Below are 22,708 nucleotides of genomic sequence, written 5' to 3' on the forward strand. Positions count from 1 at the left end.
GCCAAACAGCCTTTCTGTATAGGGGGAAAAGACATTGCTCTTGCTCTTTCTCTGGTATAACTGACATCTCTCCAGTCAGCATTCAAGTGCAATGGTATTCACTAAGTGCTGTGTTTTTCAGAAGCAGAGCCTCTTGCTCTGTTTCAGTTGGTATTATAAAATATGAAAAGACAGCCTCTTTGAATAACTTTCCTTCTAACTGACCCCTTTAAATGCATTTCTTTCTCTTTTTTTTCATTTTGATTACTTGCTGGCTACCATTCAAGGTATATTTGAACTACTCAGCTAACCCTTCTGCAGACTTAATGCTGCCGGTACCCCTGAGTTTTTAATACTCATGTTTGTGTAGATACTGCTAGAGAAGCTGTGTATGCCCACCGTGAGAAGCTTCACTGACACAAGATAGCGTGGTGCACTCCTCAAGGATATGGTGCCTCTGTGTTGGAGTACACCACCCTTCTGTTTTGCTGACATTTATCCATTTGCTTAGAGTTGATGTTTGTTAAGGGAATTGCCTTTATTTAGGCTGGCTGATTATGTCAAATTTGCGTACATGTATATGCAGAGTAGTGCTGATAATTGGCTTTTGCTTAAAAAACTTAGTTTTGTGGTTTGTCTTTTTGGGTTTTTTTCAGCATGGCTTAAAGAGTTGAGATTGTATTCCAGATACATCTTCAATATACAAGGTTGTATGTCTATCCAATTGTGTTAAAAGTGTCTGTGAACTGGGCTGGATGTCATAAGTCCTGCCAGTCACATGAACACAAGTGTCTCGTAATTACTTGAATACCAGTTGAAATAATCTTAAAGAAAATTAGCAGGTCTGCAGTGCAAGCAGAAGAGAGGCTGAAGGTTAATTCATTTCTCTGCTGATTAGTGGCGATCGTGATGATAGATAGCACTTAGGTAGCCCCATACAGCCTTCAAGGACCACACAAAGTGCACTTTAGTTAGAAGTGAGCTACTCTTTAAGTTCACATCTAACTGTGTTAAGGAAGCTTGAAGCCTTTTATTACATGTGACAAACCTGACAATGAAAAAGGATGTAACCAGCATAACTTCAACTTGCAATCATCTAGTCAAACTGTAACAATAATTTAGATTTGTGTGAAAAAGACTAATTGCCCAGATAATGTCATGATACAGCTCCAGATCAAGTTAATTCTGTATGTTTTTCTAGTTTTCCATATGGTTTGCAACAGAATACTTGTACCACCATTAGAAGTGTAGGATAATTTGACAGTTACTGATTTCAAGCAAGTTATGTCAACCTGCAAATAAAATGGGCCTTAATTATATTCCTTTCAGGTACATGAAAAATATTTTTCTTGTCAGAATAGAAAATTGTGAATTCAGAATTGAGGTGGATGTTATACTATTAAAAATATTAGATGTCTCTCTAGTTTCATTGTTGCTTGATAGACGTGTCTGTCTTAATGTCGCAGAAAGAATTGTTGGGAGGAGATGTGGGTATAGAAGAGGGAATTTGTTTCAATAAATGCCTATTTATGATGCTTTCTGGGAGGCAGTGAGAGCTGGAGGCTTTTGCAAGTGCAGGTTTTTGTTGTAATTATGAACTACATTTTAATAAAATGTGTCTGTTAATCAGGATGTGATTGCTTTCTTTTAATTTTGTTTCTCGGGCAATAGTATCCTCAGTGGACTTTTTTTGCTGGTGGAAGGGATATTTTTGAGGTTCAGCCCCTGTTCTAAAAGAGTCTCATTTTATTTAGGTAGTTAGGCTAATTCAGTGTAGCCTGGATGCAGTTCTGTAGGTTGACATTACAGATAGAAATGAGATGGAAACCTCTGTTTCTCTTACCTGTCAACGGATTGAGCATGGATTAGTTTCTCTTCAGTATTTTTTGAAGGCCAAGGATAATAAATGAGGACTCAAAAATAATCACAGAAGCAGAGAATGGTAGGGGTTGGAAAGGACCTCTTGAGATCATCTAATCTAAAGCAGGTTCTCCTCAATCAGGTTACATGGGAACACATTCAGGTAGGTTTTGCAGACCTCCAAAGAAGGAGACTCTACAACCTCCCTAGGCAACCTGTGCCAGGGCTCCCTCACCCTCCCAGGAAAGAAGTTTTCCCTTGGGTTTTGGTGTTCCAGCTTATGTCTGTTACCTCTAGCACTATCACTGGATGCTACAGAAAAAAAGAGTTGCTCCGTCTTTTTGACGTCCACTCTTCAGGTACTTAGAATGTTGATGACGTCTTCCCTCAGTTATCTCTTTTCTAGGCTAGGCTGTTTGCTTGCTAGGCTAGGCTAGGCTGTTTGCTTCTTGTGTTTTGATGTCTGGGAGCAGCAGGAGTTGCCTGCCCAATGAGCTGGGACCCAGAGTGAGAGCAAGACAAGCACCTCAGGTAACCGCACAAAGGGAGCAGAGAGGGACCAGGGATGACAATCAGTTGTGGACCATCTGGTGACTGCCAGGCAAGTGTGCAGGGACCTGACAGGTCCCACCTCAGTGAGACACAAGGCTGGACACAGGCAGTGTTGCGCAGGCCAGGCCTGGCTGAGAGCTGGAGCTGATGCACAGCTCCATGCCAGCCACCTGAGAGGCTTCTTGCAAGTTTTTCTCTCAACTGAGCTGTTTCTCAGCAGTCTGAGCCCAGGTTACAGGTGCCCCATAGCAGAGATGCCCTTGAACATGGGCAGGTGAACTCCCAGGTGTGGGTGTCTGGGAAGAGGCTGCCAAGCCTGCCTGGTGCACTTTGGACTCTGACAAGCTAGGCTCAAACTGTGGTTTGTTCAAACTGTTCACAGTTACTAAAGATGGAGTTAGCTTTTTCCCTTACTATTTTTATTTTTCCAATTACCTCTTGTTGTACCATTCTTTCTTGATTCCAGTTGTTCAGGTTTTCAATGGGTTTAAAAAAATTACACCCTCAGTAAGCCACGAACACAAATCTGGAGGTACACTGGCAGTTTTTCTGCTGCCTCCTCCAACACATTGGGTTTCTACAGTCTGTGGCACCCCATTGGCAGGCTGCAGCAGTAATCCTGGCTCCTCAGGATAACCAGAGACCATTACGGTGAACTATATCCTAAACTGATAACTAGAACGCAATTGCAAGGGCTTTATAAGTAGATTGCATTATTTACATATTTTGCTAAATAAATTTCTGAGATAGCACACATGGTGAATAGGAAAGACTTCTTATTTTGCTAAACTATCACAATTTGTGGCTACAGAAATGCTCTTGAAGTGTTTACCTGGGAAATAAACGTCCTTTTCTTTTCAGAGATCAGATTAACTCAGCCATTATCTGTCTAAGGAGCATTTTTTTCCTTTTATGAGTTGTCTGCACAGCTTCCTAACATAGAAAATTGAAAACTTCCTGCTGGGAAAATCAAGGTAGAGTTGCTGTCTTTGTTTATTTCAGAAACACATGGTGGCTTGTGTACAGGGCCTCTGCACACAACGGGGGAGCGTGATTTAGAGCTGCTAATTGTTTGCCTTTTGTAGGCAGGCACAAGTCTGCTGCACCTGAGGCAGTGCCAGCTGGAGGCTGCGAATCCCAGGTTGGTGTAGTACTGGTCCTGCTCCAGGCTGCAGCCAGCTTTGATGGCTGGGGTCAGCATGGCTGCGAGGCCTGCACCATGACTTCCATGGGCCTGGGCTACAACTGGAGCAGTGTTTGCCTCCGGCAGGCTGACACACTGGCACCTGGCTTCCTGGGATTACTCCTTCAGGTAGGGTGACCAGGAATGCATAGCATGTGTGGCCTGTGGTATTCCTTCCGCTGAGACCTTCTGGATCACTCTCAGGCTTTTCATCAGCTGTTCTAGAAGTGGTGGTTTTCCTCATTCTCCTACTTGCTGGGTGGGTTGAGAAGAACATACCCAAATCACACTCGGAAAAACGTGTTTCTAGCATTTCTTGCCTGTTGAAATATTTCAGATTGTGTGTATACTATCGTTTTAGTCCTCAGAACTGATAGTTCTTTTCACTGAGTATGCTTTCTTCGTTACATAAAAAGTGACTTTATATGTACTCAAACAGCAAGATAAAGTTTGTGAATTCTTTTCAGTTTCTTTCTTTCTTATTTTAATAGCAGTAACTCCCACGAACTGGTACAAGGCTTGGTACTGTGCAAGCAGTTTTTCACTCTTAGAATGCTGCTACTGAAAAGCAGATATTGTGTAAAGTACCATCGATCACTGCCGCGGTTTTATACAGTTTGGCACCATTGTTCTTCATATAGCATTGAGTCACATTTAGAACTATAGTACAGCTCACAAGTGTTCAGCGGGGGGGGGGGAAGTGCTGGATTTTTTTACTTAAAAAAGGCTCTTATTATTTATAATCTAATAGCAATGATTTGTTATAGAAAATATGTCTAATGCAGCCTAGTTTAGATGAGAACAGGTTTATTAGTATATTTAAAAACTTATAACGTGGTTTGTAATGATGGAGAGTGGGATGCAGTACCTAAGGGCTTAGGATAGCTGAGTTTAGATACTAAAATATTAAAGCAGAAATCTGAAAGGCTGTTCTGACAGATGGTTAGCTCAGAGTCAGAAATGGACCTATGTTGTATACTTTGACTGATTTGGGACTTCCCAATAATTTCCTGGATTTTTACTCTATCTCAGGTAAAATCCAACTGAAATAATAGATGCACAAGTTTTTAATGACAGAGATGAATTGTGTACATTTTGCTATATTTTTATAGAGACTGGTATTCCCACAGTAGCAGAGAGTTTGTTGTGCTCCCTGGAATATGTTGCTAGGACCCATTACCTTGTGCTTTTGCGAACTAAGTATCCTAAGTCTACTACAGGTTTCAGCTTTTTTCCTGAGGTTTGATTTGGTTCTCCTAATACGGTATTGATTTAAACAAACTGCTTCCTTATGAATGTGCTTTAGTGATTCCACCAGGAATTTTGGTTTCATTTGGCACATTTTTCTGTTCATGTTGATGGGAACGTTTATTGATGCTACCATCAGAGAAGTACAATAAACACTAAACTTGCCTTAATCTGGAGGTTGGAGAGATTTAATTTTGCAGAGAGGAAGCAAAGCATTTGTGTGAGTTTTCTAACTATTTTTTATCATAAAAGTAATTACAGATTAACAGCAATTTTCAGTTTGCATGACGAAATCGTAGCAGTTACATTTAATTTGTTAAAGGATGTGTGCATGTTTATACCTGGGAGTTCAGACAGATTATTTTGAACATTTTATTTTACATATTTTAGGCAAAACAATAACAAGATAAGTCAAGGGATGCAAGATAAATTAAATCAACTGCTGTACTGAAGACCACCGAACGCCTAGTAGAAAGGCTGGTGTGATAGCCTCTGCCTTTTGTGTTCAATCATAGTGGTCTGGAGTTTATTGCTGTGAGGAAGAAGAAACCTGAAACTCGTCTCCATATGTAAGGTTATCAGGATAAAGGACTACTGTAAAGTGAAAAGTGGGTACCATTTCTGCAAGTGGACTTGAGAACAGAAAACTACTTTAAAAAGTATCTGCTGTTGAGGCCTTGAAATAAGCAGAAATGAACCTAGGAAGATAAGAGGAGTAGGGAATTGATTTTTTTTTTCTTCTTTTAGTGCATATGTAAAAACTACATAAAATTTGCATAAGAATAGTATATTGGAAGTGTACTGTCCTTTTTGATAGTCAATTTTACTGTGTAAAATACTGTGTGAACTTTACTGTGTAAAATTCAGTCATGCAATAGATTTACAAACGGTTTTGGCAAAGAACAATAGCTGAGCTGCGCTTAAAAGTAGTAAAAGATTTTAAAAAGATTTTTTAAAAAGATTTAAAAGTAGTAAAAATAACCACCTGTGTGCTAAGTTCATCTGATTTTCCTTTGATCTTCTAGCAGAATAATAGCTAGGAGTTAGTAATTGTCTGTGCTGTGTGCTGGAAATAAATCCATGGAAAGAACCCACAGTAAATCTGTGCACCACACTTCTGTCCAATTTAGGCATGCTGTGAAACTTGAGCTTGACTACTTTGTATTTTGCTGCTAAAGGGAGGCCATGTTTGCACCATGCTAAGCTTCAGCTGGTTGTCAGGATCTCTTCCGATTGACATGCTTACATCTTGTCCCTTAGAGAAGATGTACAACTTTCCTTTCGCCTGAGGTGCATGGCATACAAGGTGACTTCAAATTGATTTGTGGGCAGAGCACATTTGCTCTCAGTCTAGCAAACACCACGTAAATGCATCCTTTAGAAACATGAGATTTCACACTGTGCAGATGGTACCAATGGCCCAGGCTACATTAGAAATCCTGTAACTTTGCTCCCTCCTTCAGCCAATATGGAAATGTTCTGTTTTCTTTCCAAGCATACCTGTATAGATGAGCTTGTAAAATGACTTGGGGAGAAACTATTTTGTAAATGGGACATGGAAGAGGCATCTCTCTATGATCTTTGTGTTAACACATCCATTTACATTCCTCTGGGAGGGATGAGAAACAAAGTATTTCTTCTTTCAGTGCAGAAAGGATGAACATCCAAAACTGTATAAATCTGTGGTACCAACCAAGTGACACTTAAGGCCGGGTAAGAGAACTGCGGGCAGATGCCAATCCAGCAGTGCTCCATTAGCAGAGCTGTAGGGGGTTGATGGGATGCTACTGGAAAGACACTTGTGAAATGTATTGTGATATGACTTTGAAAGCTCTTAGTTAATGTATAGACAAATGTCAGCAATCCTGAGCAGCAGAGGGATTCGAGAAAGGACAAAAGCCCATGCAGTATTTATTTTCCAAGTGTGAATTCTTTCAGTTTAGATACTTTATGTTAACTCCCAGTATAATAAGATACACGTGGATTTCAAGCATTTGATGGGGTAAGTTAGGAGAGGGAGCACTTTGTGACTCTTCTAATTAATTTAGAAATTGAGCATGTGCTGTCTGCTTGTATGAGCTTCTGATAGCTCTGACTGGTACTGAATAGGTAGGCTTTTGACCAAGTGAGATTTCAGAGGTGTACTGTTATGTAGAGATAATGTGTCATTTGGTCCATCTGGCAGCAGCATGGTGAGTGATTGCAATGTCTGCAGAGCAGGGAGCTGCTGGGGATGGGATAGGAGTGGTTTGCACAGCAGCTCTGGTCCAGGAACCCAGCAAAGAGGAGGTGGGAGGAAGCACTGATCAGGAGGCAGAGAGGGAGAGAGGGGGCTTGACATGAGAGGAGCAGGATGGTGTGAGAAGTTGAAAGTGCAAATACCATCCTTTCCCTTGAGGTTGGAAGACTTACATATGTGATCTTTCCATGTGACTTCTTGTAACATGTTTCTTTATTCCCTGATAAATGCTGGCTGTTTCTTGCAGGATAGACAGACAAGGTGATTTGTATTCAGCTCTAAATGTCTGAGTTCACATTTCTTTTTAACCTCTTCCTCATGAAAAAAAACACTCACCTCTTCCTTTCTAGTAGCTAGCTCTCTTCCAAACATTTTATTCTCAGCTCTCTGCTGATATTTTATATTCTTTCTGTGGAATAATCTCTGCTGTAAGACCCTTTGCCAATTCAGGCAGTGCAGACTGCTTTACTCCTTTATATTCATTGTTGTATTTGCTGGAACTTCATGCTTCGTTTCAATTATTCTTTATTCTGGTTTTAGGACTGCACTTGAGGCTATTGTGAAGAAGATATTGCCTCTTGTAACCCCTGTGATAAGTCCTGGAGATAAGATTTTCTTCTAGTGTGTCGTCTTTTTTTTTTTTTTGCCAGGCAGACAAACATTTTAATCCAATCTCATATCAATTGTTATTAGAGTTTACTTCTGAAATATACTTCTTTGGATATCAAATTTTCTCACTGAGCAAATCACGTCACTGGGAAGGCCCTGAATAGCTGTCATTGCTATATGGACCAAACTGCCTTGAGATAATTTTTGCTAATAGTTTTACAAACTACCCACTGCTTATTGTGTGTATTGAAATATTTTTATACCCTCTGCTCGTTCTCTCACAGCAACTGCACGGCTCTGCCCTGAGCTCTGCTGACATCCTCCATTACATGGCTTCCAGACAAAGCTGTTGTGACAAGCAAGACTGTAATGCTGCATAGCCAGTTGCACTGAGAGGAATAGGATGTTTTTCAGAAAAACATAACTGATGTGGAAAAAAAATACATAAGGTGTAGTGGAAGCTGTGAGATCTGAAGTAAGCCCAGATCATTCTGTTGCAGTCTTACTTTGGAAGGGGTGGAATATGTACAGGTTTTGCTACCTAACAATTATCCAAGCTCGATGTGACTGCAGTAGAAAAGATGAATAATCAAGCAATCTTTATTTAATACTAATGAGCTGCACATTTTTTCAAGAAGACAAATACTAACGGATCAGACAGGTGATTTAAGTTTTCCCCTTTAAGTACATGGAATTTTTCTTTACAAGTAATGCCTCAGCACACTTGGCTGTGGGAGGACTTTTTGTGAGATGCTCCAGAGTAAAACAAACCTATATATTCTAGTAACACAAAGAAATGTTTTTCTTTGAAGCTGGTGGGTGGATAAAATTCTTCGGTTAAGTTTTTAAAAGACTCTCTGCAGGCTGTGTGGAGAACTGCCACATGCTTCTCATAGATTTCAAATTTCTGCCATAGCAAGTCCCACTGGTTTCAACCACAGGCTTTATTGTTTTCTGTACTCTCCTTTGTAACTCTCAGCAAATGAAGGCTGTGCCAGAAGTTCTGGAAAACAAGAGAGAGGGGCCTACACTGCTGCATTCCTCTGCAGTGGTAGGCCACCACGTGGGCCTCGATTCAGCTCTGCATTGTGAATCTGTGGCACAGATAGCCAAGGGACCAGCTCTGTGAGAACCTGCTGAGCACAAGGCAGTTCCTGCAGTCAGGTGGATTGGTTTTAATTACAGTCTTGAAGTCAAAAAAATGTTTTCCCACAGGGGATATTTTTAACTTATTTGAATTCCTCTTTTTACTCCCATGTTTCTTTACTTAAATATGCTGATGAGCATACAACAAACACCTTCACACATCTGTGAGGCAAATAACAAAGTCTAGAGCCATTTTGTTTGTATTCTTAAGTAGCTGGCTCTCTTTATATGTAGCTGGTCAACACAGTTTAGGTAAAGGCACCAGATGTCTCTGTAGGAAACTTTTCTGCAAGAGCTTGAAAGTTAAGAGTAACTGGTAATTTCTTACAAGGATGCATTACTGAGTTTGCAGAATTAAAATATATGGCCTGTACTATAAAACCCTGTTAGATCAGGTGAAGAGGACAAAATTAAGCTCATTGCAGTGACAGACAATATGTAACCTAGGTCCTCCTAGCTAATTTCTTGCATGTTGAATTTGATGTAGCTTTCAGGGTAGGTCAAAGAAAAAAAAGGTTTGTTGTACATCTAGTTTTAGGCTTCAGGTAAAAGCAGAATGCATAGAGTTAGTGTGCAATTACTGCTACAGTTCCCCTCTCGTTTTAAACACATTGCTCACTGGCTTGCTTTGATCTCTTCCCTTTGAGGTGGCCAGAAGGAGCAAGGCTATTTTGGCTGCTGCCGTTACTCATTTTGCTACTTCAGTTGAGCATTTGTGTGAAGGGCTGAGTTTCTTCAGTAACAATGAGGAGAAAAAGGGATACTTAAAGACATAAATAATACAGGATGTTGAAGTTTGGGAAAGGTGTGACATTTTCCTCCGCTAAATCAAAAAGCTGTCTCCTAGAGAGCAGCCCCTAACGTGTTGCAGCCCCCAGTAATCACACAAGCTTCCTGTTACTCTCCAGGCTTTGGACACAGATTACAGCAGTGGGTTATCACTGCACAAGCTACAACTGTTTCCACATCTCTGACATGCAGACATTGAGTTGTAAAAGCCTGACAATAAGGAAGAGAACCCCTGGTGACAGTATATCAAAAATGCCCGACTCAGATTATTACTTTCTATGCAGTGATACTGTAAAACTTCATTGCTTTTGGTGGAACAATAATGCCGAACACAAGCTGTAATGAATATAAAGAGTGGTTTTATATTTGTTTCATAGACTCAGCCCTCTCAAACCATAGAATTATCAGAAAAACTGAAAATTGTGTGCATTTTTGCTAATTTCACAAGGTAAGACTTAGGCATGTTTGTTAGGATGCCACCATTCCAGCTAGACATCATGTTTGTGTGTTTTTACCTAGCCATTGATCCATGGTTTTACCTGGTAAGTTGAAAAAGTCAGTATAGTTATCCTGCCAAAAGAGATAGCACAGTGCCAGTGCCACCTGTGGCAGGGATCCCTCCTTTGAAGGCTATTAAGTGACAAATACACCTTTGTCAGCTTCACTGCAGAGTGATGCCTAGGGGCTGGCTGCACTTACCATGAAACCGCAACAGACGATGGTTCACCATTCCTTGTTAAAACACTTTGGCTGGGACAGCAAAGTCCATCAGAATTTAGGGGAAAGGAAAAAAAAAAAAACAAGCTGTTGATTACCCTGATTAACTACTTTTATAAATGAAATAAATGTTCATCATCTAGCTTTTAAGCATTGAGTCCCTGAAATGAAAGAGGGAAACTTAGGAAAACTGGTGATATTTGCTGTTAAGCAGATCATTTACTGGTTGTGTTGCATAACATTTATAGTTTTCCTCAGTACAAATATGACCCTGAAAAGTTGTTGCTGTATTGAAAGAAGCATATTTATTTTAACCAGGTTCTGTGGAACCCATACAAAGTAGTGCTGCTTGTACAAACAAGGCATACACTAGGCCCAGTACTTAAAACACTAAAAGTCTTTTCATGTTCCCCAAGCAGTGGGTTGATGATCTTATTATTGTTACACAGATCAACAGTGACTGTATGTAGTAAGAACATTTCTGGCAGATCACCTCTCTGGCAGCCTTCAGGATAAGCTACTTCATGGGTAGATTTTTCCAGCTCTACTTCCTGGGCTCTGAGGATTATTTTTCATGTAGCTGAGGGAGGTCCTGAAAATGGTACATCTGAGGATGGTGACAAGACCTACTGTCTGGGATGCTGAGGGAACCGGCAAGAAGCTGACAAGCTTGGAAGGTTTATTTATGCCAGTGTCAAAAGAACAGCACTAGTGTTACAGACACCCTTGGTAGCCTTTGAATTTTTCAGTGACCAGCCCCTTGGAGGTCGCTCGTGAGATTTCACTGGGTCTTACCTACTAAAACAGCTACTTGTGAATTGATGCCAAGGTAGGTCAAATGTTTGAAATGTGTTTTGTTTTGTTTTGTTTTTTTCCAGCAGATCTGGAAAACGTTAGGTTTGTATCAGAAATGAAGTGAGAGGAGTTGCACTTACTTTGTCACACTGTAGTAGTAATTAGTATCTGAAAGAATTGTTATTCCCTTAATGCAATTTTCTTTTTTTTTCCTACAGCATAGTTTTATGCTAATAAGTACATATTCTTGTTCTACCTGAGGGAATGTAGTATTTATTTATTTCAAAATAAAGGCATACATAGTATAGACCTGGTGTCATTACTTTCTCCTGCAGAACCTGCAAAGACGGGCATTTCTGTAGTAGGATGTGAACTGGCACTTCCCTTCTCTCCACCAAAACCTCTTTGTGCTCTTCTCTTGTAAGCTGTGCTGCGAGGCCAAACTCTGCTTCCTCACTGGCTGTTCTTCATCTGGAGAGGACCGGGGAGGGCTTGGAGACATTAGGTCTTTCACAAGTGTGATAGCAGCTGTGCCAAGGCTTAAGTGTTAGCAAAGGACTAGAGTTAATAGATCCTATTTGCCCCGTTGATTTTTAGACCAGCAGTAGCTCTTGGGGGGCATGATGCTGCCTGCAGAGAACAGCAAAGAACTGGTATTGCACAAGGAGTCAGGGATTTTATGAAAGCAGCATTTGTTGGGCTCGTAAAAATTAAAGTGGAAGTTCCTTTCATCTGGCCTCAACAATGCAGTTTAAATATCAGCTCTAAAAATGTGTTGTGCCTTTACCAACAGCAGTGCAATCCTTTTCAGCATGCTTAGCCAGTGATCTTCATTGACCTAAGATGAGGTTTAACAAGGGCAAGTACAGAATCCTGCACCTGGGCAGGAACAATCTCGTGCACCAGTACAGGCTGGGGATTGACCTGCTGGAGAGCAGCTCTGCAGAGAGAGACCTGGGAGTCCCAGTTGACAATAAACTAACCATGAGCCAGCAATGTGCCCTCATGGCCAAGAAGGCCAATGGCATCCTGGGATGCATCAAGAAGAGTGTGGCCAGCAGGTTGAGGGAGGTTCTGCTCCCCCTCTCGTCTGCCCTGGTGAGGCCTCATCTGCAGTCCTGTGTCCAGTTCTGGGCTCCCCAGCTCAAGAGGGACAGAGAACTTTTGGAGAGAGTCCACTGCAGGGCCACCAAGATGAATGGCTGTGAAACATTGGAACAGGTTGCCCAGGGTGGTGTCACCAACCCTGGAGGGATTGAAAAGACAAGTGGAAGTGGCACTTAGGGACAAGTTTTTGTGGTGGATGTTGGCAGTGCTGGGTTAATGGTTGGACTCAATGATCTTAAAGGTCTTTTCCAAGTAAAATGATTCTATAATAAAGTACTCTGTGATGCAGCACAGAATTTAACTCAGTCATCTGTTCAGCTTAGTTCAACAGAAGTAAATAGAACTTTGTAGTAAGAGGCATATATGAGTCTGTGCTGGGCCAGGTGGAGTTTCCTACTTCTTACTATATTTTTAGTACTAAAGTTTAATGTAAGGAAAATTGTGCCATAACTGGCCAGCCCCTTATTCACTACTTCATTAGATCAGTGTAGAAGTATACTCAACTCATCAGTGGAGTGGGAACACCCACACCACTTTCATTCTTCTCTGTTAAGAGCCTTAGATGCTCTGTAATGTCTAAATGCATGCAGTGAGGGAGGAAAATCAAAGGAGTGCATATTGTGCTTAGCAGGTGGCTTCTTGGTTTTGTGGAGGTTTGTTCTACAGCTTGATTAGCCCATAGGAAAAGCCAAGTTTCTTGTGCAAAAAAAATAATCTTCCTTCAGTTACTCCGAAGCTGTAGAGAAAAATTGCCTTTGGGTGGATTTTTTTTTCCCCCTGAAAGTGATGAGCTTTGGCAGAGACAGAAAGAGAAGTGAGCTGTAAGGGAATCAATCTTTTTGCTAACTGCAGTAGAAGTGTTAAACTCATGGGAAGCTGTATTATGAGATACACTGGCATTTCTGTCTGCGTTCATTCTGCTAGCAAATGGGGAAAATGTTTGTGTAAAGGCTAAATGCACCAGCAGACCAGTTCCAGTTGTGTTCAGAGCTATAGCAGTTTGTTTCACAATTGTGCCGTGTGCCATCTATTCCAAACAGAAACATTTGTTCAAAATTGATTTCCAACCGTTTGACAAGCATCAGAGAAACCCAGTAATTAGATCTATGAAGTGAAATGTCTGATGGCATATTGCCTTCTAACTGCACTAGTGAAGTTAGGCTGAGAGCCATTTCTTGTCTGCCGTCTATTAGCATAACGAGGATAAATCAAACTTTGCAGTTCAGTTTTAACAATGCAGACATAATTCTTTCCTCCCTCACCCCAGATACTTCTGTGGTGAAGCCTAGTGCTGTAGACGAGCCATTCCACTATGTGCCATGCTGCAGTAAAGTCTAAACCAGAAGATGGGTCGTACCTCTCTCCAATGCTCAAGGGAGAGAGCGGAACTGCCTCGAGCATTTTGATCAGGTAACTGCTGTATTCTGAGTGCTAAAGACACTTGGCAAATGGCCAGGATACCCATAGCCTCTGCTGCTGCACTTTTCTCTGTGCCACTTGACTGGTTTGCAACCATACTCTCATCCCCCTTCCTGGTGTTTGTTTAAGTGAGGGCTGGTGGCAGGGCAGGCAGAGCCGCGCCGCACCGCGCCATCTCCAGCCACAGGGCTCGGGCAGGAGGCCAGGGCCGGCCACACTCTTTCTGACAGATGACCTGCACCAGGCTGCAGGCTGAGCTTTGCTACACTTGCCTTTGGTACTTAATCAAGTACAGCTGAGAACCGATTAGCTGGATCCTTTTCCCAAGCAAATGAAGTTGGCCTGGGTTTTATTTGACCCTGGCTCTTGTCACGGCATGTAATTACTGCTGCGTGTTCAGACTCTTCATTTACGTGCACGTCCAAAGCTCCATTGTCCCATCTACTTAAGAACGTGAGGGTCTGAAGAGAGGTGTGTGATGGTGCAGGAAGAATTACAGTGTGTGACTTTGTGCAGGTATCCAAAGATAGACTTGAATTAGGTAGGGCTCCTACCCATGCCTTATGCTAAACTTCCTGCAAAACTTCCTGCTAAAATTCCTGCAAAACAATTTCTTAAGATCATTTTTTCTAGAATGGAAATGCAAAATGCTGGGAAACAGTTGTCTTAATATGCAGTTGAAACCCAGACATCCTCAGCTGCAGCTTATATGTAGTGATGACGGATGTGCTTTCGTGTTCTTTCCATTCTTTCAAATGCCCCTTTCAAATGTTTTTCAAGTGTAATGTTTTACATAATAATTTATTATCAGCATTTCAATAAACATAACTGAAATATAGTTGACTAGGAGCTGAGAACCATGCTGCATTATGGATGTGGTGGATGTCAGGAGGTTGGGACATCCTTTTTTTCTATTGTATCTAGTGACAGGACAAGGAGTAATGGGATGAAGCTGGAACACAAAAAGTTCCATTTAAACATAAGAAAAAACTATTTCACTGTGAGGGTGAGGGAGCAGTGGCACAGGCTGCCCAGAGGGGTTGTGGAGTCTCCTTCCTTGGAGGTCTTCAGGACCCGCCTCGACATGTTCCTGTGTGTCCTGATCTAGGTGAACCTGCTTCTGCAGGGGGATTGGACTAGGTGATCTCTAAAGGTCCCTTCCAACCCTACCATTCTGTGATTCTATGATTATATTTAACTATCCAGTTGTTGTCTTCTAGAAGAGATAATTATGATTAAAAAAGTACAAGAGGACAAATACACATTATATTCCATGTACTGAAGAGTACTGCCTTATACATGACTGCAGCTAAAACTCAGAGTTCATTCAAAAAGTCCCTAAAGTTAAGTGAGATAATTTTCCTCTTCATGCCCTGAGAAAAGAAGGCCAAGAGAATAGAAACTAGTAGTCAGTCACAGCTACCTGTAATGACATTAAAATTTATTAAGTATTCCATGTTATAGATGTCATTAACATACTTTCTGGTGTTTGTTACAAGTTAATTGTTAATATTTTGTACAGATATTTAAGCTGCCCATGTTATTATAATCCATATTTGCAATAGGGTGTAACTGTTGAACTAAGCTTCTCATGAGAAGCCACAGTAGAGGAATATGCTTCAGCTTTTATCAGCTTTATTTTCCTCATTTATCTTACAGCCTTTGTAGAGGGAGCAGCAATAAGAATATGAAAGGAATTACAAGTATTTGCAAGAAAGCAAGACTGCAAAGGAGTAGGAGGAGATGAAAAACTTGTAATCCCCCTTTTTTTTGTGCGTGTGTGAGGGGTTTTTTTTTTAAACTTAGCACATTAGAACTCTTACCAGCCTCTTTCCAAGGTTATCCTCTGTGTGGAGGAAGACTACAGGCTCCTGCATACACAAGGAGGGACTGTCATAGAGTAGCACTACCAAGTGAGATGTGAGGAGGGTATTTCTATCCATGGACTCTCCATTGGAGATTGTACTTCATATAAAACAGGTTTCCATGGTCTTGGCAGGAGCTGTTGTTTGAACTACAGGGCTCAAGAAATAAGATGAGCTATTAATGTCAATTGGAGCATTGAGGCATGGTGGCTTTGAAATATGTGCGTGTGCTCTGACTCCTATTAAAGACAATGAGGTGCTGGATTTAATATTGTTTTGTTGAAAGCACCTGTGGAATTCCTGTTTTGTTTCACTAACAGACAGGTCAGAATTTTTGGCCCAGCTATATTCCTTAATTTTGGGAGTCACTGTGTACACAGAGAACAAATGGCTTTGTTTGCTTTGACCAACATGCCCGGGACAAATCATGCCAGCAGCAGGTTCCAGAGCTGTATGGAGCCAGGGAAATAGGAAAGGTGGTGTTACCTCTGGGAAGCCTTCCTCGGCCATGCCTGGCAGACTCAACCTCTGCCTCACTCTGTCTCCTTCCTCCTGTTCCTGGGCTAATGCTTGAGTGTGCTTTTCTCATGCTCTCACTTGCAGCTTTCAATGATTTTCTTCCCTTAAATAGATGATGCCTTAATAACCCCTACCATTCTGTGATGTGCCTTTAGCGACACATTCTGCTATACTCCCTCTTTAACCCACTTTACGATGGGTTGCCAGAAAAATCCTCAAGCCTCTTCCTCCCTGGGCAGTTTTCTGTTGTAGAAGTGCTACAGTGCAGGAAGGGGACTACAATGAGAGTCACATCTTGCAGGGAGAAACAAAGAAAAGAATATCAGTATCATATGCACAGCATATGTACTTGGGTTTAAGAGAAGTAGTCTAAATATTTGTTTTTAAATGAACAAACAAGCATATGCTTACATGCTCATTAATTCTGGATATCCTTAAGATATTAAGTGATCTGTCTCACCAAATGCACTTGAAGACTTAGATTAGTTGGCTCAAATATTAACAATATCTCTCTGCTATATATTTTTAAATATCAGGGAAAACTTAAACGTGCAGAAACTCTAGAGGAAAACTTAAATGTGCGCTTTCATTACTGAAATAATGCATAGAGAAACACATACTTTATAGCTCGCTGCCTATGCATCGGGAGAAGCTACTTTTGTGGCACAAATACCCTTCTTTGTTGCTTACCAATACTCGTATTCAGCGACACAAAGAACAACTGTTATAAAAAATATTAGTATGCAGATGCTCTGGTGTTTTGTTAATGCATTTAATTAACTACAATAGCTCTTTTGTTTGTTTGTCTTTTTCTGTCCTTGAATGGATTTGTATTATGGTATAGAATCTAGGCTTAGATTTGCTATTGAAAATGTTTTGCCATTTAGAATGTGTCATATATCCACGTTAGCTACTTTCTCTTTCGTTTGATTAAGAAAATCATTCGGGAGCCTTAATAGTTTCTAATAAGCTTGAAAGTATCTTTTCAGCAAAACCCAAATCCCGAAGTTGTCAGCAAATATTTTCCTTTTCCCCACTGCTGAGGTCTTCCGTGACAGTTAGCGTTGATCAAGTAATTGCATTCCCCAGATATCATTTCAGATGTTTTAACTAAAGGAAATTTTCTTGGGAGTTCCCCGGCATCGTCTGAGTAGTTTCCAGGGGAGAAAACAAACAAACAAAATATGTAGCACAGCAAAACTGCTTATTGTGTTTTTATATGAAAAACTGCAGCAGGCTGACCAAGGAATTGTAACTGAAGTACCAGTCTCTTTGCAGAAGCCATCCTCACTGCCTTGTGTCGTTATGCAAAGAATCACTTCAGAGTTCTTCTCACCCTGAGGAAAAGTTTTAGTGTCCCGTGGGTGGGCAAAAGCATACAAAGTGTCTGTGTCAAGTCTAAAATTGCTCCGGTGAATCAGCAAAGTACTTGAGCCCAGAGTTACATTGAAAAAATGTAGCAGCATTTGCCAGATCCTGTCCTTCCCATGGCAACAAGGACCAAATCAAATGGGGCTGTAATGAGGTAATTAGAAGAGCTCTAGGGTAACGTATGACTAACTGTAATGCCAAAAAATGTTTCTGACCCCAGAGTGAGCATATGGGAGGTGTCAGGTCTGAAGGCTGCTTCTCGAGCAATGACCTACAATTGTTCTTTTGGTCTTTAAGACATACTTCAGTGGGTGCAGTTTCCTTTTAGAGGGGAAGGAATAGTACAGACCATAAAACCCTCCATGAATCTTGAATCATTTATCCGAGATAGAAGGAGCTACTATGGATTATGGGTTCAATGTGCTGCAGTGGATTCTTTTTGAGTATTTTACATCAGAACACAATGGTGGAGAAGGAAGCAGGCATTTCAGTTACACCCCAGAGGTCTGTCTCAGCACCTTTCTGGGCTAAAAGCTCATCAGTTTCTGTTAATTGCTCTGGTCATTTCTCAGAAGCACAAATCAGAGAGTTTTGCTGCAGGCCTTCAGCATCAGCCCTACAACAGCATTTGCCGAGCACCAGGATGCCTGGGGACAGACTGTCGAAGGAGGCCGAGCAGAAATTGCAGCTTGGTGCTTTTCTCTTTTTTTTTTCTCCAGTGAGGACAATTTAAATACTGAACAAACCTCCCATCATTGCACTTGTTTCACCAGTATTGAAGTTAAAAGTGAGGGATTCCAACTGGGAACAAAACTCTCTGGTACAAAAACTCTGACGCTGCAGATTGAAAACAAACGCTGGAGAAGTCACAGTGCTGCAATGTTGCTTTTAACTCATTTCTTTCCCCTCTTTGTTTTGGAGAAAACTGACATGTTTTAGAGTTGCAGTCCTCAAGGGAAAGTAGGGGGATTCTGATTGCCAGCTGAAGCCTCCCCCTCAGTAAGCCTGGCCTGTGAATTGAGTTAGTTTCAGTTGTGCTTCAAACGACCCTATTGGCTGATTTACAAACATGTTTAAAAAAAAAACCCAAACACCTAGAAGTACTGCAAATTTTATGTGAGAACATCAGCCTGGTTTCGGTTCCAAGATAGCTCAATGTTCTTAAAGGCTGGTAGAGAACATAGTTTCATTGCAACTGCACATATTACAGGGTTTTGTATGAAACGAGCATCTCAAGGCAAGGAAAAGAAAGCAGCATTGTTCCCAGGCTGTTTTTCACAGGCCTGTATTCATATCTCATCCTTGTTGTTTGCAGGAGAGGCAGATGTGAACCAGAACAATGGGACCTCCACGAAGAGCCCAGCGGTGACAGACCCCAGAGGCACAGCAGAGCCGAAGAATGCCTGGCCCGAGGCCAACCCAGCTGACACGACCAGTCGCCCCCACTTGATCCGCCTCTTTTCCCGAGATGCCCCAGGAAGGGAAGACAACACCTTCAAAGATCGGCCCTCGGAGTCAGACGAGCTACAGACCATCCAAGAGGACAGTGCAGCAGCTTCAGAGAATTTGGATGTGATGGCTTCTCAAAAACGCTCCTCTTTCCGGCACGGATCAAAAATGGCATCTGCAAGCACCACAGACCACGCCAGACATGGATCTCCAAGGCACAGAGACTCGGGTCTACTTGACTCGCTGGGCAGATTCTTTGGAGGTGAAAGACATGTTCCCCGGCGGGGCTCAGGCAAGGTGAGCTCTGAGGAGTAGAGAACTGCACAGCTACAGCAAAATACAGTTAAAAACAGGAAATGGGGGGGTGTGGGGGGGAAATAAAAGAAAGGTGTAACTGCTCTAATGCAAGAGTTGACTTAGCCAGCAAGGTGTGTAATTTAATGCTTGGCTTTAAACTGGAAACAACAAGAAAAAAGCATAGATATGGGAAACTAGAGGAGCTCTTCTGGGTAGTAACAAGGAGTATTGGAAATCCAGATGGGTCTAGAAACATTACTGAGAGTAATTGTTATGAACACTGGATATGGTACATTGTGTGCATTTGTATGCTGTGCCCTTTAGGGAAACTTCCGTCTGCTTTTGGGTGGTGTCCATAAGTATTTGCAAAACAGAGCCAGACGTGAGCACTAAACTGCAAGACAGTCTCTAGCTATCTATGATTCTATTTGGGCACTAACTGAGGCACAGACTTGAAAATAGATGTCAGAAAAAGAAAGGAGAACTGTGCCCAGGTTCTCAGCCTGCTTGCACAAGAGCATGTTTTAAGGTCAGTTGGTAGCACTACTGAGGAGACGGCTTGACAGATCTTATCCTGAATCCCAAGTGTATGAAGCAGTCCAGCTGCTTTATTCTGGCAAGAAGTAAAGACTTATATTCTGAGCATTTCATATTAGAAATTGTGTAACAATCCATTTCTTCATTAAGAATTGAAAAACAAAGGTATTGATTAAAAGAAATTACTTGCATTCTTTCCTTTTCCAGGATTAACCTTTCCCCTCTAGTAAGTTATGCAGATAGCATGTTAGTTCACTGTGTTCAAGTGGCAGAGGCTAATACATTTTCATTCTACCCTTTGCCATATAAAGGGTTGTGTTGATGTGCTCACACACTACATGAGCATTTGAATGGAACTACTGTAGGGCTGTAAACCCCTTGTTTTGGCAGAATGTATTGTTTGATGCAGTTGCTCAAGCTGTGTGCTGCAAAAATCAACAGTCATAGCGGCTGGCTGGGCTCAAACTTTTCAAAATAACCTTTGACAACATTTGCTGTCTGTGAGATGGTTTTAAGCTGTGCTGTTTGCACATGCAGCTTTCCCAAACTGGCTCTCTCATAGTGTTGCACGGGGACACAGTACATCCCACTCTGTGGTTTATAACTGATTTCTGATCACAGGACAGCTGTGGGATGTCAGTGCATGTCACAGCTCTGCACTTGGAAGCACAATGTAGAATAGTCCTTCCCTGTAGAGTTGTTGTAATGTACATAGACCACTGGATGAAAAATACTCTACAAACTTAAAACCAGAAGCTTCTCACATGTGGCAGCCACTACTAAGGCAAGCTGTCTTTTGGTCTTTCTGTTTCCCACATTTATGACCTGGGGCCTGTAACGCTTCTGCCAAAGATTGAGCAATGGTTCACTTGTTCCTGTAGGTACGTAATGCTCACACATGCAACGGGCAGTTGCTGTGAGAATGAGGAAAAAAATACTTTTCTTACTGTTGCTGCAAAGCTCAGAGACTGTTTCCCAACACTGCTATTTTCTAGACCTGTTTGGCTAGCTCAACTCTTGCTGTTTTTACTCATGTCCTTTGTGTTACTCGATGAGAAGTCTATGAAATGCTCGTTGTACACCAAGGAAACAATACCAAAACCTTAGATCCTGCCTGCAGAATAGGGAGTAGTACATACAGTCTTGCTTGTACATATGTTCTTGTTCAGCAATAAAACAAACCAACTCACTTTTTGGTAGTGATGCCTGGAAAAAATGGCTGTAGGCGGTACCCATTCTGTATTTAATCCTTTGGTGTAGGAACACAACAGCTATCATTCTCTCCAGATCTCTCAGTGATTACATACAAGAGGACAGAATATCATCTGTCGTTTCTGTTGCTGTTCAGTAAACTGCTATTGTGAGGCACTTAAATGTCTGCAAAGCAGTACAGACAATTCTTTTTTTTTTAACCTAGCAGAAGTATTTTATTTTGTTTTTTAAAGAACGACATGTAATGTATTTGTAGAGTCCTGACTTAAGAGATCTCAACTGGAAGCACAAGTTTTATTATCTCGGCAAAAGTCAGTTACATTAGGATTTTCGGTGCCAAAGCACCTCCAGCTCTGTTTCACAGAATGACAATACTGATTCATGAAAAGGTGTCCTGGGAAGGTCTTCTGAAGGAAGGTTGCAGTGCAGAAGATACTGAGCAAGTGGCACGGACAGTTGTTACAACTATTATTATTAGGCCTTTGAAACAAAGCCTTCAGGGTTTTCATATCACGGAAGGCTTGTGGTGCCATTTGCTTATACATGTGTAATACAGAAGTCTAGGTGGCCAACAGTCATCTCATTTGTGCTTAAAACCTACAGAGTTGTCACTTGCTGAAGCTTGTCGAGCATCAGAGTACTGAGAGAGGATGATAGTGTTTATGGATGAGCTGAAACAGAACAAAGTCCCTCGGCAGTTTTCCAGACTCCGCTAAGTAAACAGGTCCTTGGTAAATGAGATAACCAGGAAAAGCACCTTAAAGGATGAATTTCAGAGGCTTGAAATTAAAAAGTTCCTAGAGCTGCACTGTTCATTTGCCTGCACTTGTTCCTGATGCATTTTTTAAGCATTTCAAAGCAATTCTGTGGCTGTCTTTCTGGCCACCTTCTTTTCTCAGCCAGCCCGTGCCCCAGTGGGAGCCCGTTATCTCCACTACCCACACCAGCAAGAGCTGGAATGCAGAGACAACACTTGCTCTTTGTACAGATGTAGGGCTGGCATTCAGGCAAAACACATTATAAATTCTTCGTGGAGGCATTTTCATCTTGCAGCCGTAGCTGAAAAGTACATTCATGGGTAATATTCACTATTGTATATGGAAAGGTGGGGCAGGAACAAAGCAAGGGCTGTTTTGTGGCCTCTTTTTCGCTCGTGGAGCAGGTTCTCCCTGACCCTGGAATTCTCAAGTAAAAGTGCATGGGAGTCCCACGGGAGTAAATAAAAATAGAAACACTGGAATGTACAGAAATACTCCTTTTTTATGGGGCAGCAAATGCATTCACCATTGTATCCCCAACCCCTGCCCCATCAACACTTTAGATAAACTCAATCAAAACCAGCTTGAATTCCACACTGTTAAGAAAATGTTTAAGGTAGAATATTCCCAATACAACTATGGTTGTGCACAGACTAAATGTAATTGTATTAAAGAAGAATTTAAAAGGGTGATAGAAACAAAGTGTAGTGCAGACATTTGAAAAAAGCATGCGAGAGGAGCATAACTATAAATTATTTCCTTTCTAATCTTTATAGACTATTTATCTAAACATCTGTTAAGCGTGTAAGCAAGTTTGTTAAATCGATCAAATCTTCCTTGTGCCTCCTAGATAGTAGCCTGTACTCAACTTTCAGTAGGTACAGAGTGCCATTTTGTTTCTTTTATGCAGTTGTTTCTGCTTTTTTAATTCCTTTGTTTATGATTTAATTTTGTTTTTTTCTTTATACTAAAGTTTTGATTGTGAAACAGGAACGTTACTGTCCTGGTTTAACATTATACATTAACGTACTAAACTTTAAACTACATTTGTGACACA

At 41.3% G+C, this 22,708-nt stretch overlaps 1 protein-coding gene across 5 annotated transcripts in view; it reads left to right on the forward strand.

Annotated features, from left to right (window-relative positions):
• The window catches only part of MBP (myelin basic protein), a 118,398-nt gene that overhangs the window by 78,232 nt on the left and 17,458 nt on the right, over positions 1 to 22,708 (forward strand). For all 5 annotated transcript variants that reach the window (XM_061995564.1, XM_061995565.1, XM_061995566.1 and 2 more), the window contains exon 4: positions 18,714 to 19,144. In XM_061995564.1, the coding sequence (XP_061851548.1) occupies positions 18,714 to 19,144 (431 nt within the window). The remainder of the gene's footprint in view (positions 1 to 18,713; positions 19,145 to 22,708) is intronic.

The sequence above is a fragment of the Colius striatus genome, chromosome 4, assembly GCF_028858725.1.
Source record: "Colius striatus isolate bColStr4 chromosome 4, bColStr4.1.hap1, whole genome shotgun sequence".
In the NCBI taxonomy this organism is placed as follows: domain Eukaryota; kingdom Metazoa; phylum Chordata; class Aves; order Coliiformes; family Coliidae; genus Colius; species Colius striatus.